Source organism: Stigmatopora nigra, chromosome 5 (genome assembly GCF_051989575.1).
Source record: "Stigmatopora nigra isolate UIUO_SnigA chromosome 5, RoL_Snig_1.1, whole genome shotgun sequence".
Lineage (NCBI taxonomy): Eukaryota > Metazoa > Chordata > Actinopteri > Syngnathiformes > Syngnathidae > Stigmatopora > Stigmatopora nigra.
The window spans coordinates 8,376,435-8,394,342 of NC_135512.1; the positions used below are offsets into that span (position 1 = coordinate 8,376,435).

At 43.9% G+C, this 17,908-nt stretch overlaps 2 protein-coding genes across 9 annotated transcripts in view; both read right to left on the bottom strand.

Annotated features, from left to right (window-relative positions):
• Positions 1-124: 124 nt before the first annotated feature.
• Positions 125-2,656, bottom strand: espnla (espin like a). The gene is made up of 6 exons (XM_077717533.1): positions 2,642-2,656; positions 2,477-2,570; positions 2,265-2,404; positions 1,891-2,055; positions 1,035-1,819; positions 125-668 (listed from the first exon to the last, which is right to left on the bottom strand). The coding sequence occupies exons 1-6, from the start codon at positions 2,654-2,656 to the stop codon at positions 125-127; spliced, it is 1,743 nt and encodes a 580-aa protein (XP_077573659.1).
• A 6,025-nt stretch (positions 2,657-8,681) lies between these two features.
• LOC144196404 (myosin IXB) overlaps positions 8,682-17,908 on the bottom strand; it is a 36,626-nt gene continuing 27,399 nt past the window's right edge. For 5 of the 8 annotated variants that reach the window (XM_077716549.1, XM_077716553.1, XM_077716551.1 and 2 more), the window contains 19 exons: positions 16,770-17,897; positions 16,600-16,675; positions 16,417-16,496; positions 15,880-15,995; positions 15,199-15,383; positions 14,994-15,101; positions 14,739-14,909; positions 14,612-14,653; positions 14,430-14,541; positions 14,272-14,345; positions 13,997-14,189; positions 13,744-13,872; positions 13,499-13,604; positions 13,258-13,389; positions 12,644-12,767; positions 12,394-12,444; positions 11,467-11,582; positions 11,171-11,310; positions 8,682-10,284 (listed from right to left, as the gene is read on the bottom strand). In XM_077716549.1, coding sequence (XP_077572675.1) covers positions 9,743-10,284; positions 11,171-11,310; positions 11,467-11,582; positions 12,394-12,444; positions 12,644-12,767; positions 13,258-13,389; positions 13,499-13,604; positions 13,744-13,872; positions 13,997-14,189; positions 14,272-14,345; positions 14,430-14,541; positions 14,612-14,653; positions 14,739-14,909; positions 14,994-15,101; positions 15,199-15,383; positions 15,880-15,995; positions 16,417-16,496; positions 16,600-16,675; positions 16,770-17,897 — 3,625 coding nt within the window. In that variant the 3' untranslated portion in view covers positions 8,682-9,742. Of the gene's footprint in view, positions 10,285-10,967; positions 11,023-11,170; positions 11,311-11,466; positions 11,583-12,393; positions 12,445-12,643; positions 12,768-13,257; positions 13,390-13,498; positions 13,605-13,743; positions 13,873-13,996; positions 14,190-14,271; positions 14,346-14,429; positions 14,542-14,611; positions 14,654-14,738; positions 14,910-14,993; positions 15,102-15,198; positions 15,384-15,879; positions 15,996-16,416; positions 16,497-16,599; positions 16,676-16,769; positions 17,898-17,908 lie in introns of all 8 variants that reach the window. The other 3 variants (XM_077716550.1, XM_077716556.1, XM_077716555.1) reach the window with 2 other exon arrangements.

Genomic DNA, 17,908 nt, shown 5'->3' on the forward strand with positions numbered 1-17,908 from the left:
CCAAATAGCAAAACAGTTCGTATTACAATATTACAAAAAAAAAAACCAAACTAAACGGCAATATCGACAACCTCCACGATGGAATCGATCAAATGCATGGTAAGAATTGAGAAAATTGGAGGGTTTACTCAAAATCAAAAATTTCCGCCTCCTTCTCCTTCCAAAAAGCAAAACTGCGATCAATGTATTGGCAAATCTCCTCGTTACTGAAACTGGTGATATCGGTCCCGGTGTAAAGCGAATCCTCGTCTGGCGTGGGCGTCTGCACGATGACTTTGGGTAACGTTCGAACCTGGGCGGGAATCTCCGCCTCTGGCTCCGGCCCCGCCTCCGTCCCCCCCTGGCCCTCCTCGGACGCCTTGCCGAAAAACTGGAGCTTGAGCTCCTCGAAGCCGTCCTTCCACTGGCGGTCACCGGCCTCGATGTCCCGGATGACGGCCTTGTGGAAGTCGCGCACCAGCTCCCAGGGGAAGCTGCCCACGTGGTCGAAGACCTCGAAGCACAGCAGGTGCCTCATCTTGCGCTCGTCCACCGGGAGGTCCAGTTCTAGGATGTGGAAGTAGCCCAGCATGAAGAGGTCCAACGTTAGATTGTCGTACTCCAGCGGCACGCCACCCACGCGGGGGAGGAACTGCTCTGGGGAGTAGATGGCTTGCTGCCGGTGGAGCCTAATTGGTTATAAAAGAGGAAACAGGTCACAAATTTTGGGTGGCAATGCCGTGACCGGACGTTTGGTCGCCTGGACGTTTGGTCACCCGGGTGAATATAATTTGGAGAGCTGATTTCAACAGTAAATATTTAGATATTAACCTCTCTCTCTCATGAACATAATTTTGAAAGCCAATTTCAACAGTAAACTGTCATGTTGTCAAACGTCCGGGCGACCAAACGTCTAGGCGACCAAACGTCCGGGCGACCAAACGTCTAGGCGACCAAACGTCCGGGCGACCGACCAAGTGTCTGGGCGACCAAACGTCCGAGTACCGCAAAACACATACATATAAAAGACAGTATTTGATCAAAAAGCAAGGTACCGTCGTATCTGTCGAGAAGGCACGCTGGTGATGATCCTCCTCCAGTTGCCCAGCATTTTATTGACCGCGCTTCTCTGCTTGAAGAAGTGACCCAAAGAGCTGTTCAACATCTTGGCCGGGCCACCCTCTTCCCCACTGCCATTTTCCCCATCACGACTCTTCCTGTTCTTGAGCGTCACGGCGTAGGCCGACTTTTTCCAGTGTCCCAGGAAGAGCACCACGATGCGCTCCTTCCTGAGGCTGGTGCTCTCCACCACTTCCGGAAGCTTCTCTTCCGGCGCCTGCTCCGGGGCAGGGACCCCTCCGTCACCCCCGGGCTCCTCCCGCGTCTCAAAATTGCACTTGAGCGTCCTCACCGACACGCCGAAACGCCGGATCTCGTCTTCGATCCTCTGGCGGCGACCCCTGGTGGAGGCCCGTCGGTCCGGCGCCTGCGAGAAGACGCTGGCCAACTGGCTGTCGGGCATCTCGGCCAGGTCACTGGTGAGCAGCGACATGCTCTTGACAATCCCCGAGATGCGACAGCACCAGCCCGGCAGCAGTGGCGGTCGTTTGGCGCTGATGTTGACGATGGGGGCTGGCAGGAGGTGGCGGAGCTCCTCCACCAGCCGGGCCAGCTCCAGCTCACAGCCCTCGCCGGCGTGCCGGCGCAAAGTCACGCTGGCGATCTGCTGCTCCAGGTAGACCAGGTCGCGCTCGGTCAGGAGTTCTCCGGACGGGCCCAGGATGGCGTTGTGGGCCTGCGAGTAGCGCCAGCTGACTTTGGACAAGCTCGGGCCGTTCTCCTGGAACACGCAAGCCAGCCAGCCATTGAGTCATCAGTAAATGTAAACAAGGTAAGTGATATTGGCTTGACCTTCCAGTTTTGATCCTCCTCGTCCAGTAGCCGGGCCTGCAGCTGCCTTACCATCACCTGCCGCTTCCACTCAGCAATGGGTTGGCCCTTCTCGTCGTGGCTGGGGACCAGGTAGTCTATGTCCGACAAATTGGCCTCCCCGGAGGGCAGGACAACCACCTTACTCTGCAATAGACGGCAGTGGGAAGTCACCAAGTATTAGAATATTTAAGTAGATCTTCAGGTACTGGACTAAAAAAGTAAGGATGCGTTCAGACTGGCTATGTTTTTCCCCCTTGTCACCAGTTTGAGTAGATAGGCCACGCCCCCCCCCCCTGCAGAAAAGATGGCTGAATGGGTTAAACAGGTAAAAAGATGGAGACAATTACACTTACTGCTTGTCCAGTGAAAACACCCAAAAGAGACGATTGCTTGAGCGAAACGATGGGTTTCATATCCCCCAGGAGTTTCCTGTCGGCCAGGAGTTTGTTGCCGTCGGGCACCATTCTCTTCGGGTGATGTAAACCTTGAATAACTAAAACACACAAAGCATCGGCGCAAAATTGCAAACTCCTTCTCAAATTCTCCAAATCTTCATTAAACTTACCTGACGTGGCCGTTTGGACGTTCTCGATGTGCGCTACAATGCTTTTGGAAGGCCGAGGGTACCTGGCCGCTACCGTCTCCTCACTCTCGGGTTGCTGATTTTGGAAGATGAGAGATATTTTAGATTGTTTTGAGGGTAACTTGGAGATCTGCAGAGGATGAGCACCTTTAAGGTGTTCATGAATTTCAACTGATGTCTTCCTGGTCGGTATGGACGATAACCTGGAAGCAAAACAAATGATGTTGGATTCATTCTTAACATGTCACCGAGTCCTCGTTCCGATAGGAAGATAGGACTGACCTTTACCCCAGAATGCAGACCTAAAAGGACACTTAAGTTGTTGAATTTCCAATGGAGTTGTTTTTGAGTTCCGACCTTAATAGTTATTATTGAATACCTGATATGTGACGATTGTTACAGCTGTTGTTTTGTTTATGCAATTGTATTAATCAAGGACCTTGTAATTGTTTTGATTTGTGGCCTTAAATGGGCAGGACAAATTGGCACTTTCCAGAATCATTTGTGACGAGGACAATGTCCGAACAAACAAACAAACGAGTTCCGCTAATGTTCTTGCCTAGTCTTTTCAGCACCAATACTACATGGAACTGAACTTGAATTATATCAAGAACACCATAGCATAAAACCATAACAGTCCTGAGACCAATTGGAAGTACTCCAATCCTTAGCAAAGCCATCTGTGAGGGACAGTCCTTGACATGTCTACTACAAACAAAGCAATATATAGAAAAGGGGGACAAAAAAATACCCCAATCGGATGCTTAGATTCTAAAAGGAACCATGCATGGCGGATGTATGGAAACATTCAAACAAAGCGGCACTGTCCTCGCCATATCGCATTGCGCCCAGCGAGCGCGTAGGGAGTCCACATCAAAGTCCAAAAAAAAAAATCCAGGGCCTGTCCTCGGCGCTGCCTCTCCGAGCGGCGCTACAGCTTCCCCGAAATTGTGCAATCCCCGAGGGATAAACAAGGAGAAGAAGAGGGAAAAGAATGAGGTGGTGCTTCCTGGGTGACCCTTCTCGTAATAGTTCAACGTCCCTGTGCGTGCCTTTAATTGGACCCAGTGGCAGCCAGCATTTGGTTTTCATCAGCGCCAACTTTCAGCTGCTACACACATACACACACACACACACACACACACACACACACACACACACACATGCTCACACACACGCACAAACACACACACACACACACACACACACACACACACACACACACACACACACACACACACACACACACACTATCAAAGACCCCGATCACAGCACATCAGAGTTCATAACCTCGCACTGCGCTCTAGTTTGCTCCTGCCAGCGTTTGCAACAAACTTGGAGCATTTCCACGCCATCCTTTTTTAGTTGCTTCATAGAAATTTGGGGGGATGTACACACACACACACACACACACTCATGCATACACACAAACGAGGCTGTGGTGTAAGTACACATCCTCTCACAAGTTCACACTCTCAGGTTTCCGGGCGGTCCGTTTCCCTAGACAGATCGGCAATCAATCATGAGGGCATTGAGTGCAAACATCGGCTATGTGAACCACTATTAACAACAAACAAGCCACAACACAGTTTTTGATATGGATTCTTAAGTTGTTGTTTTTTTTAAATCTCCAAATTAAGCGCTTCACTTTCATTGTGGTATCATAATGTGTTTCTGCTCCATGTGTTATCAAGTAGCAGTATTGCTTACAGTAATATCTCTGCTAATTTCTGTTAGCCTTTTTATTGCGTTTCAGCTGATTTGATAGCATGACGGATGATCAAGGGATAAAATTAGTGGTAGATTGTAATTATAATGTAACATTTTAATTAGAGTTTATCCATATTTGGATTAACAATGTTGCAAGGGGAATGGCAAAAAAAGTAGAATTAACCAAGAAAAGTCCCATCGTTTCATTTTATACATCTGATATACTAAACAGTATATAAGTATATATGGTAGAACACAATTTGAGTCTAAAAATGGCTGGTAAAACAGAACCGATCCTTGTAAAAACGATTGTCGCTCAATGATTTTATCAACCAAAATAACGCTCCCTCATTCAGTTTTGATATCCATGGTTTTAGAAATTAAGATGAAATGTCAAAGTAGAATTTTAGGACAAAAGAGAGCAAGAAAAATGGCATATTGCCAACCAATGCACTGACCTTGGCGTCAGCGGTTCAGCATGGCACTGACCTTGGCGTCAGCGGTTCAGCATGGCTACGCCTTGAGGATGAGGCAACGGGCGACGGCGTACTGCTCCAACGACGGCGGCGACGACGACGATGTCGTCTGAGGCTGTGGCCGAGGGCCCCTGTTGTGAACAATAAAGCCGGCAGAGGACGGCGTGAATAATTGAAGGGAAAAAGGATAGGGTGGCCGCTAATGTCGCTAATGTGAATGGTGCGCTGGCACGAAGCAGGTATCAACAGAAGCCTTAGAAAAGTGACATGTTATCCTACCTCGTCCTGCTTGGTTTTCTTTTGTTTTTCCATTCTTTGGAGCGGCTGCTCAGCGGGAGAGGAGTTCCGAGAGGCGGGAAGTGGAAAAACAATGTGACACCGTCACGCCTAATTGATGCTCCAACTACAACAACAACAACAACAACAAAGTAATGGAGGAAGTTTTCATCACAACGCTCTTTAGAGCTAATAATTCAGTAGGGTCCAATGTTCTCTCTAATTTTTTGTTGGTTTGGGCAGAAAGACAATCTCCCTGAGCGCACTGAGTACCAGTGTAAGCGACATCATCATTGCTCGCTATGGGCACACCTGTATCACACCTGCCATGTCAATGTTCCCTCTAATTTTTCATGTAAAACATGCTGTAAAACATGCTGTAAAACACGAACAACATAGGAGTGGACAGAGCTACTGCCACTGGCTGCTGCGTAAAGGGCACCATCATGGGGAAAGGGTTAAAAAAAATAATTAAAAAAGGATTTTATTTACTGCGCGCCATATGATTGCTGCTGCACAGAGAAGACGAGAGTAGTGCACAATTGCGCACTACCTCAATACTAATGAATATTCAAACACAAACGCCTCAGAAAGATTCATTGGATAAGAAATGGAACAAAATACTCAGAAGCGTTTGCTCTTTATAAAATGCCAAAAACAATATCACTTTATCAGGACTTCTACTATTCTGCTCCTGTCAATGCACTCGTCTCTGCTTTATGCCACACTGCCTCCTATTGGCTAAGGCGCACAAAATGTGTCATTATCGACAGTGCGTTGTTTGCGAAATGCTTTTCAGAGAATTATCTCCTGATAATTTGGAGGTTTAATATTAAGTGGTGTCAATAAATAGATGAAATAAGGAAGTTATGCCATTTACAATAAAGATCCATTTTTAAATGCCCAATCAGACAGCCATGATATCAATTTCTTCACTCGAGAACTAGCTAAACACGTAAATTCTTGCGGCTCCTTGCTGGGGCCTCAAGTGAACTCTCCCCTTTGAAGACACCATTGGAGATGTAATTAAAGCTCAGCCGATCTTCAGTAATAGGAGCGTGGTCTTAAGGATCCAGCTCAAGAGTCCTGCCTGAATCTTGCTCTTTTAGTGGGATTGAGTTGCCAGCTCCAGGCAAAGGGGATGGTGAAAAGTGTGAAACCCAAACCCGTGGATCTCATAACAGACCTCGGGGCCTTCCACCCGAGAGAGGAGGGCACGGAAAGCCGATAGGGTCGGCGGGGGCTGACGGGGCCAGCTAATTATTCTGCCATTGTTTTGCGGCTGGCGAGGCGTGAAGCGCCAAAACAACAGTTGCTGCTCTTCTTCTTTTTCTTCGTCTCGACCTATTGCCGGCTCCCGTTTTTCCCAGACCGGGTGGTCCGCCAAAACACCTGGGAGGCTTTAAAGCCTGTATGCAGGACGGCATTCCCTGATTGCTACGCCGTCCTTTGATCGGACGTCGGAGGTCCGTAAATCACGAAAGCGTAGAGCAATTTGACCGAGTATTGACATTAAATCTTGGATCTTTTCATCTTTTTTTCCCCCATAGGAAAAATAATCTGTATTACACTGGAATTTGATCAAATTGAAGTTATAAGGCGATTAGCTCAAGTTAGGATGCTAACTTATTCACTACCATTGGTGGAACGCGTTAAGATCCACTCGTGAATGTCTTATTTGAATAAAAAAATTACATGTAATTTGGAAAATCCAACCTACATAAAAGAAGTGTTACATGTTAAGAAAAAAACAATCATGTGAAAACAAGAAATGTATTAGAAAAACTATCTTAGAAGATAAAATTACACCAATTGTGTTCAAATGACATAAACACAAAGTGAAATTTACTCAAGAACACTCATTTTTTTCTACATCTAGTTTAAATAAATGGAAGGAATAAACACTTTGAAGCCTAACTATTTTATTCTTTGTCAAAAAAAGAAGGAAATTGTTGTTGACAACGGCTCTTTTCCTGTAAACCGATTCACTCGTATCTCAAGGAGACAATGTTTCACTTACAATAAATACGGACTCTTTCGGGAAAAACTGAGTATAATACACAGCTGCTGTGTCCAAAACTTCCTCCTAAGCCAAATATGTGCTCACATACCCCCCCAAAAAAGTAGAGAACCACATTTTATTAGTGGAAAAACATAACTAAAATGGAGCCAATCAATGTACCACTTAGTAGCATCATTTCCCATAGGGAAACAGTTTGTAATTATAATTCAGGCCCAGCAGGGAATCGCAAATGTGTTTTTGCCTAAAACAAAAGCCCCCTGGGTCTAACTTGTAGACACACCAGTTCTTTAATTTCCCAGCCAACAAAGTCGAGTGACCTCAGTGTCACAATCGGAGAAAATCATTCGGAGATGCTTCCAGATGTTTTGCTTTTTAACCCCTTCTCGCCAAAAAGCAGATGGCCGACCCCCCCTCCCAATGCTCAAGCTTACTTGATTTTCCTTGCCTGGTGGGTAATTGAAGTACTGATGTTGTCTGTTGCGGTGGGCCAGGTGGGCAGGGGTCTTTCCTGGTTAAAAACATTGAAATATAAATTAGACAGAATTACAGTATAATTAGTATTTTATTCATTTGTTGATATCCAGGTATTTTATTTTTTAGCTAGGTCAGGGGTGTTAAACTCAGTCTAGTTTACAGGTCACATAAATGCTAATTAGATGTCATGTAGGCTGGATCTGTTTATTTGTGGCCATAAAAAGGTAACTTAATGGCCATTGATGGTGCTCAATGTCCAATCAATTTTGAATGGGAGTAACAAATGAAGGAACTGAAAGTTGAGCCAGTTTGATGAAATTGGACATCTATCATAGTCAATAGCAGGCAATGAGTTAATGTTGCATGACTTTTGTTTAACACTTCTATTTTAAAGTCAATTCCAGTATATTTTGGATCATTTCCTATTTATTTTCAAGGACTTTCCAGGATGCTTCTTGTTTGTCGGTTCCGGCTAATTTTTCAGCATTTCCCGTTACGTTTTGGGGAATTCCTTATTAACACATTGGATCTTTCGGAAGGTGCTGTTTTGACCCTTGTCGAAAGAAATGAAAGCATGAAATGATGTACACATGTAGTGTGAATCAGTCGGATCCCGATCCCAGCCCCATAGCGGGCCACTTTCGACCCATGGGCCTCACCTTTGGAACCACTGGTGTAATTTACAAAATACAGGTTAAAAGATTAGAGGCCCACCTCCAACTTGCCTTCTCAGCTGTGTCGTGAAAGTGTCTGCCCCCCAAAAGTCCTTTAGCAAGTTCCAAGACACAACGGTGCCCCCTATTGGCAGCAAAGTGCAGCGAGGTCCAGGTGGGTACACATCGGTGTTGGTCAACTGTCCTATGCGGGGAGGAAAGAATCAAAAATGATGCGATCTAAAGGGAAGTTTTGGAGAAATTGATGAAGATAAAAGTGTAATTAAGGGAATTGTTCAAATTTAAGTACCTGTGAAAACATTACAAATGTTTTCTATTTAGAATAAAATAAATAGCTGCCAGTCCTTAATGTCAAAATGTATTAGAGGTCTATATTATCTTGAAATTAGAAAACCAACCAGCATTAGTTTAAATGGTTCTACTTACCTTTTAACAATCCAATTTCAAAGCATCTTTTTTTCCAGAAGACAGAATGTCTACATTAAGTTTAGTGCTAAAAAAAAAAAAGCTGTGACGATCAGACCAGATAAAAACAGACAGCAAAAGTGCAAAAGTTCGAAGCATCATGTTCTGTATTGTCACATTAATACTAATATCCATTACGCTTGATGCCATTCAGTTCCAACATCTGTAACACATGAAACATCTTGGTCATTTTAAAGGCAAAAATCATTCATCAGCAGTCTGAGAGGAACACGGGGATTAAAACAAAGTTGGCCAACACGACATTTTGAAGCGACGCATCCTTGACTGCGGAAATAATCTTGGCGTGGTTCTTTTCTCTTGGTGTGGCGTGGTGTGCTTTCTCTCCATTTGTTTTTGTTTTTTTTTTGTGTAAGGAAAAAGTGGCGTGTGCTGTTTGCGTCTTTCGTTGATCAGTGAGGGCAACAACTGCCTATCAGATGTTTGTTGTCCAGCAGGTCAAGTTTGACAAGACATTTGCACCATCGATCAAAATGAACACATTTCCTGGTTATGTACAAATCAAAAACAGCCATGTTATAACAACAAACGCACACAATCAAACACACACACACACAGGAGAGCATCTAATACAGGTGGAGAAACTTTTTGTTGATGGCTATCCTGCCTGACTTTGTGTAAAAAGCAGACTATTTCTGGATTTTTTTTTATATGGGCCAATCGATCACTACTGAATATTAAGTATTTTTGGGCTATGTTGTGTTTTCAAGATGTGTGTATCTCGCATTTTGTGGCTGGTTGGGGGTTCTACAGTTATGTTCCCCACCCCTGCATGAATAAGACAATAAAAAGAGGAACTTTCTATTAATAAGGCACAGGGTAGTACGTAAAAATGAGCAAGGTGGTTTCACTTTTTCCATTCAGAGAACTAGGAAATGACAAAGTGCAACTGGGAGCTTAAATTAGCACAAATGGAGAAAGGGGGGCAATTACTGGTCCACTATTAGTAGGAGGCAAGCAACCTCTGACCTGAATGAACTCTAAGGACAATATGGGGGAGGAAAAAAAGTTATAAAAAAAAAAGGTGCATGACAACATGTCCAGTTCACTTCACCGTCAATTAGTTTCCACAGATTGTAATCTGTGTAACTCCCAAAACCTAAAACAAAAAATCCAAATCCTCCTTCCTTGGTCAGACATCTTCGTCCATGTAAGGTATGTCTGGCTCAGAAAAGCGCCTGTAGTCGTCCAAGGCTAAATTTTGATTGCGCTGGCAGGGAGGATGCGCTGTTGCTGAGGAAATGGACAAAGACGAGGATGACGAGGAAGGGGAAGGAAAAGACGGGCAAGAGGAGGAATGCCCCAACGGATCATGCTCGGACGACTCCACGTAGAGGGACCGGGTACTGTCTTTGCGGCGGCCCACTTGCTCCTTTCTTCTCAATAAGTTAAAAACGCGCTTTCCGTGAGGGCAGGAACCCGGCATCGAACTAGAGCTCACCGGCTGCCCGCGGATACCCGGAGGCAGTTTCACCGTGTCCGGGATGACGGGGTTGCGGCGTTGTAGAGGGCGTTCGCAGGAAGCCGTAGAGAGTAGCGACGCTGAAGAGTTGGAGCTAGATACAGAGGAATACGAGGCACTACGGGAGATTTCTGGCAGAGACGGCGGGCCTTCGCTAGAGAGGGAAGGTCTTTGCACTGGCCTGCATCTCCTCTGCTGAGGGCCAACGCCAACTGCAAGAGAGGGAGGATAGAGCATTAATGCAACAAATGGGTTCTTCAAAGGTCGTGTTAAGTGATGCAATGGTTTGGAGAGGGTGGATCATGCAATCATGTTCGTGCAATACAAGGAAGATATTCATCATGCAAAATGTCTGAGATGGGTTCCATGCATTGAACATTCTTAAAAAAATGGGACATTATCTATGCAAACACACAAAATTGTGAAAAAGTTTTGGGCCGCTACACCTTTAGTAGGCTTAGAAAATGTAAAAAGCCACCAATTACCATGTTGTTTTGGTGAAACAAGAATGTGATTGATTGTAACTCTACCACCATAGCAGTGATTGTCTACAAAAAAAGGTTTGCTCCGAAAAGGCTCCATACAGTAATTCAACATTACACAACTGTTATAACCAATGTACCCTCCCTCTAAACTGCACACTAGTCTCGTCTTCTCTGCGCAGCAGCAATGATATGGCGCGCAGTAAATAAAATCCACTTTTTTTTTTTTTTACCCCTTTCCCCATGATGATGCCATTTACGCAAGGAACATTGGTTATAACTGCATGACTTTGCCTTTGTCTGGGCTTATTATTCAAAACAAACATTTGAACTTTCTAAACGGGATCCTATCATTTTCTTAGGGGAAAGTTTTGCACATGCATAGACACAAACAGGCGTGGTTGTGGTCCAACCTGCTTTGCTATTTGAGCAGACTGCACCGCTCCCTTCACCATCACTGGTCCAGACCTGCACCACAAAAGACAGGAAAGGGCCCAATCCCGGCGGCCCCAAGGTCTGGTCAGACACCCACAAACGAGAGGGCGACAGAGAGAGAGAGAAAGAGAAACGACAGGACAGACAACATAATAAAAAAAAAAGTTGACAGAAAACTGACCGTCATGCTCCGAGTTATGAGCGGTAGAACGCTGCTGCTCGTCCAACAGGCTTTCAGAGCTCAGTGAAGCTTCAGAGTCCAGGTTCTCCAGGTCTGAACCAGCCTGCTCCATCTCTGGTAATCGGCAAGCCAGATCCTCTCTGGACAAAAAGTTCAAGTTGGGAGAACCAAAAGAATAACAACAGCTGAGCAAAATATAATTGACTAATTTGCATAGAAATTTCAGCGTAAAGTTCAATTGGCAAATTCCAACTTTTCTGTAGCACTAATAATAGCAAGCAAGCATGCATCCTTACTTCTCCTGTTTGATGGACTTGATCCGTTCCACCAAGTTCTTCTCAGCCTCCGAGTCAGAATCCAGCGGCTCGTTCTCAGGAACAGCTTTGAGGTCTGAACTGACCTTCTCATGGACCTGTCAAAGCAACACTGCAGTTTTAACCGATCTTTCTATCAACAGCTACGTGTTTATTAACTCCAGTGCAACCTCTATATTCAAACTCTAGCTCAATAGGCAGCCGAAGAAGAGGTGGTATAATTTTGGAACTAAAAAGTATAATTTGTCATGCTTACAATTTAAAAAAAGAAAAAAAACATTGAAGGTGGTGGGCTTATTCAAAAATAGAGGTTCCACTGTGTTTAAATATGCATCAATAATGCATGACCTCAACCAAATGGAAACACACAGAGATGGCGTTAGTAAAGAAATAAGCAGGTTGCTTGAGAGATTCATGCATCTCCTCACCAGCCTGTGAAAAAAATAACTTCCGACCAAACAAAATAGCCTATACACACACACACACGATCGATCACCTTGAAGAAAAAGGACTTGGTGAGCGTTCCACAAAGACAAGATGTCCCAACTCCATAACACATCCTAATAGCTTTGAGTCTTATGATAACATGCATGATGGCTAACCATTTCTACAAGTCACATTCTTGTCCTTTCTAATGAAGAAACCCCCCATCCTATGGAGAGAATAAGCAATGGCCCCATATCACAAGCAAACTACCAAAAACATGCAAACTAAAAACCAGTTAGTATGGAAGAGAAGATTATCGAGTGTTGTGGAGGTGAAACCGAAAATGTCTGATGAAAAGGGGGTAGAAGCATCCATCACCCACATCTACCACGCCGTGCACAGTTTTGCATGGCACCCAAAGTAGGATACTACGAGGCTACGTCCGCTAGATCTACTTGACCTGAAGAACCGGATGATACATACCACCACTCCTTTGTAAGGAGGTGAGAACCTGAGAGGTAAATGCCAGTAGTGCTAAAGAAAGACAGGGAACATGGACCGTATTAAGCACACACCCTCGGAAAAAGCATCATCTGATGTTCTTTGAGAGTCAATATCGCAGGAGAGGCTGACAAATTTCTATGGAAGATGTTAAACTCTCATTTTATCCGACACGGTGAATGAAAGAAAACCAAGTGGAATTATTGGATTGGAAAAGAGTTAAAGCCCTTACCGTGTGCTGTCTCTTGAGTTTGAGTTGGTTGACAGCCAGAGCCTCTTGGAACTCCAGCTGCTCAATCTCTTCCATTTTTTCATTGTAGCGTCTAATCTGCTCACTGATTAGCATCTCCACACATCTTTGAGAGGACAGTGTGAAGATCATCATTAGTAATCTATTTTTTCAGGGGTTTTAACTCCAATTTAATGCGTTGATGCCATTTTCTAACGATATGACCAACACCAAAAAATGATACAAGACATAAATTCATATGTGAGGGATATTTAAACCCAATCATGCAGCTCTTTAGCCTGAAAATCTAAAAAGAAACAATTCTGGCGTGTTTCAGAGTGAAAAAAAGTAGTGTTTTATAGTTGAAAAGTTGTGGTAATGACAAAAGCTTTAATGAGATGAAAAAAAATGTACGTGTGCTACTTGTATCTTGCATTCTAAAAAGGGATAACCCGGTCATGTGCCATGGTGTGCATTATTAAACATGTTATATGTATGGAGAAAAATGATCATGTGATGATAGCAGAAATAAAAAGTTTTATATTGTCTCTCTATTTGTGGATCTTCACTTGTCTTGGCAGAATATGCATTTGGTGTTGGTTAAATTGTGGTCTTACGTAGTGGTCTTGGCAACATCCTTCATGCTAAGAAGTGGGTCTGCACCATCTGGGCATCGCAGTATGCATGGAGCAAAAACAATAGCCAAGGAGTTAGGAGACATGCGGTTATGAGCCTCTTCTTTACAAACTCTGTAAGGAAATATAGAAAAAAAACACACATAAGCATGGAAATTCTGTAGAACACATCACTGTTAAAAAGGGGTTAAGGAATGTGGAGTGAGGGAAAAGTCGGTCAGACCTGACGAGGTGAAAGACAAGCCTCTCCAGTGTGTTGAAGTTAGCTGGTGGAAGCTCCTCCAGCACTTTGTAAATGGCATAAAGTTGCTCCTGCTTATCTGGAAGCTCTGAATAAAACATTATGGAAAAAAAAAAACTTAATTTACACAGGCATTTAAATGAAATTTGAAATTGATGTACATGCATCCATCATGCAAACGGTAGGTCAACACAACCATGGTTATGAAATGCTCTGGTACTCCTCACCTACTGCATGCAGGAACTCATTATAATGTGAGAAGGTCATGAGAGGATCTGGCAGCTCTCTCAGCCATTGTTTAACCAATCCTGTAACTGTGTGGATGGGGTAGTCTTCAAGGCACACAAGGTGAGGGTCTAAACAAACAAAATATTTTTTTTAAAACAAGGGAAGCATGTCAATATATAGTGATTGTGTGTGTGTGTGTTTTTTTTAAGTAGCCACATATTCACACTCTGAGGGTTGGCCTGTACACATTACCATTCTCCAGTCGCTGATGCAGTTCTTTCATGCGGTTGGCTGAGCCAGACTTCCGGTAGATGCCCTCGGTGTAGAGGCCGTGCATCTCCACATGCTCCAGCATCATTTCCAGGACCACTGGCACAGGGTTCTTTTCACTCACTAGGTGGCCCACACGAACACCAAAATGTTGGTCGCCACACTCCTCGTCACTCTGTTGGATTTAGACAAGACTTTCAGGCACAGACTAACAACAACAACACTCATCATCATAAATCAAAAGCTTTCCAAAGTACCTTTTTGGCACAATAAGTGGCACAATCTGTGGTTATTTTGCTCAGGCACTTTTTGTGGCACACCATCTTGCAATCTATTTAAAGAGATTTGATTGGATTCATTTTTTTTTTATTGCAACAACAAAATAGACTGCAATAAATGCTTATTCCAAACTCACAGCTACACATGTAGGCCTTCTCCATTCCCCAAATGTAAGAACTACACTGATCACACGACTGCATGATGTTGACCTGATAGTTGATGAACATGTGATCCAAGTGGCTTTCCATCTATCACGGCAGAAGAAAACGAATAAATCATGCCTCATCAACTGATTACTATTAATTACTGAACACTTACACTTTTATCTTTTTTCCGTCGCTTCTTCCTGGCCTTAGCGGGCTGGAATAAAAGGTCTTAGTTATTCCTCGGCTATAAAACAAATGTGAATGACGCAATGCGAGCGAGAGCGGCTTTGCGTTATCACCTTGGCGGGTTCGGCTTCCTCTTTCTTCATCTCTCCTCTAATGAAGCCATCTAGCACTGACTGGAATAAGTTGACCACAAGTTGGACTTCTCCTTTTTGCTTGTCACCTGCCAGGTGGATCACTTTGTTCTTGTAGCCTGTCATCAGGCCTTTGTAGCCGATCGTTGGCTTCTAGGAAAATTTGAATCAATGAGAGAGAAGGTGAAGAATGGCATGGAGGAAAACAAACACGTCACGTGGGATAAAAACACTTACAGGGAGAGAATACATGGCTTTTATTGTCTCTCGGAACTGCATGGTGGCGGTTACAAAGATGGCCTCTGTTTCCGACAGTGACTTTCCCCTGGAGCGGAAATCATTGACCTAAAAAAAAGGGACACAAAAAAAAATATTCATTGAATGAAAATATTTTTCAATTGGGAAATTTAGGGAATACTATAATATTGCATTTTTTATGTACCTGGTTCCCCAAAAACTCGTCGAGGTGCCGCAACTCATTGGCGTTGGTGATCTCGCGATCCAAGGACGTGTTCCACTGATCCGAGACGCGTGTGGCGCGGCTAATCTTTATGGTTGGATTGCGTCCCAAACTTTTCACTCCTTGGGACTGTGATGAATGTCTCATTGAGTGTCCAGATGCTGGGGCTAAATATACAATGATATTTGTCATTACAAAAGCAAACCTGTGTGTGATAAAAAAATTTAAAAAAAAAGATTCTTTCTTAGGCTCCAACTGGATTTGGAAAGCTAATCTGTTTTCACTGGGCCTGCTGCTAAATTGGCCCACTGTTTTCTTAGCAAGCAAGAAGGAAGATTAGCTTAGAGCCCATGAATAATAATAATAATAATACTCATGTGTTTTCTTTCTCACTTTATCTAGTGTGATGGATTTGAAAGGCAGTGTTCCCACAGAGGAGAAACATTATAGTCAAAAGCCCTTAAAAAAGCTCAAATATTGAGTGTTCTGAGCTGAATATTTCTTTTTGTGAAACCTGTATGAGGACAATTACAAAATCACAAATTAAACTGATTTTGACACAAAACATTGACATTTGGAAGTCTTTTTCATCCATTTCCCGATCCGCGTATCCTCACAAGTGTCACGGGAGTGCTGGACTTGTGTATATAGTACATCATTTACCTTCCCCTGTTGGCTTTTCGTTGAGAAGCTGAGCAAATGTCAACTCTCCATTGTCCGGAGTGTGTGGCTCCTTGTGCGGTCGCTTTTTCAAAATCTTGCTGAAGAAACCCCCTGACCTACAGAATTGACACAAAGATATACATTTTTTCCCTCTTTTATAGCATAGTCAATTAATTAGCTGTATTATACCAGGTTTTTTTTTAAAAAATTTTTTAGAAATGTTATTTTTTTCATTTTTTTTTTCAATGAGTCACTAAGGAGCAGTTAATTTATTATTATTATTTTTTTTTAATCAGTAATAACAGTAAGTGTCATATGAAACCAAGTCAACTACAGCTGTACTACACACAAAAACTAATTCTACCCAATCATAAGGATAGAACTGTTAGCCCTTTGTATTTGTCAGTTAATTGTCATTTCATGAAGTTATTCTATCACATATATATAAAACAATTTGCCCTAGCATTTCGCTAATCAGGAATAAATTAATAAAAATAATTCAAATAAAATTGAACTATATTGTCAATGGTAATTGACCTGTCCGGCGTGGATGGTGTGGAAATGGTGAAGTCATCCTGGTTTCTCCTCCTGATGGAGCTCTCCGGGGACAAAATCATCTGTTGAAAAGAATGAATGACATTTTTTTTAAATTGAAAATGCATTAAGAAATAAGGAGGAGTTGGTGATTCTTCTGAAAAAAATGTCAAAAAATATTTTCACCTCTCTAGTTAAGAGCGCACCAGCACCTTCAGAACTTGGAGACAAACTGTCAATTGACGACGAAGCCGTTTGACTCCTAGGGGGTAATAAGAAAAGAAAATGGAGATATTTATTGTAGTGCTGGGGTGTAACAATGATCATTTGGTAAAAAAAAAGAACAAGACACATACAGAGCATACTTTGACCTTTTCTCCTCCCTATTGAGAAGTAAAGGACCTTGGTCTCCACCAGTTTTCTTCCCCTCCCACTTTTCCACATCATCTCCGAGTTCTCCATGTTGGCGCTGCTGGCTCAGAGCTCCACCGTCCGTCAGAGTCTTTTGGTGAATCGAGTCGGCAAGCTGCAACGACAAGGTGGTTGGACGAACAACACCGGATTGCAAAGAATATTTGGCCTCCTTCTTCGCCCCCTTCTCCTTCCAGGCGACAAAGGTGTACTGATCCAGCTCCTTGCTGTCGGAGCGCTCTCTTTGTTTTGACGCCTCGGGCGTTTTACTCTTTGGAGGAGACGCTTGCTCCGTGCTGGTCGCCGGGCCCGAGCTGGAGGCAGCTCTTAGCGTCTCCCTCTGATTGTGCTCCAAGCCCCGTCGCCTCCTCTGTTCTCTCTTCTCCTGACTTTTCGATCCCTGAGCCTTGGCAGAGGGACGGATGAGTTTATGTTCGGAATAGGAAGAAGCCGAGGTGGCGCTGGAAGCCTTCTCCAAACCGGGAGAGGGAGGAAGGAGAATATCGGAGGAGTCGCCGATGCACAACAAACTATGTTTGGAATCGGTCTTCTTTACATCTTGCGGAGGACCAGCCTCAGCCAGAGATTGACCATTGATCTCTAGACTAGACCTGAGATCTAGCTGTATATCTTCTCTTAGCAGTGCGACTTCATCCTTGTCTTCATCTTTACCCTGTTCCTCCTCTTTGTTGGAGCTTGATTTCACCTCCCCATAGTCCTCTCCTTGGTCCTGGTGTGATAGGCTGTCATACAGCATCTCCTCTGTGACCAGTTCTATTTCAGGATCTTCTCTAGTTTGGGGCTCCTTAGGTGGCTTCTTCTCTGCCTGCTCCCTTTGTTTCAGCTCAGCAGCTTCCAATGCCATTTTAGCTTTGATGATTGCCTCTTCCTCTTCTCTCCTCCTTTTCTCCTCCTCTTCATTTTTTCTCCTTTCCTCCACCTCCATTCTGAGCCTCATTTCCTTCTCTTCCTGTCGCCTCCTTTCCTCTTCTTCCTCCCGGCGCCTCCTTTCCTCTTCTGCTTTCTTCCTTTCTTCCTCCTTTCTGCGCCGATCCTCGCGCAGGGAGTGGCATCTGGAATGATT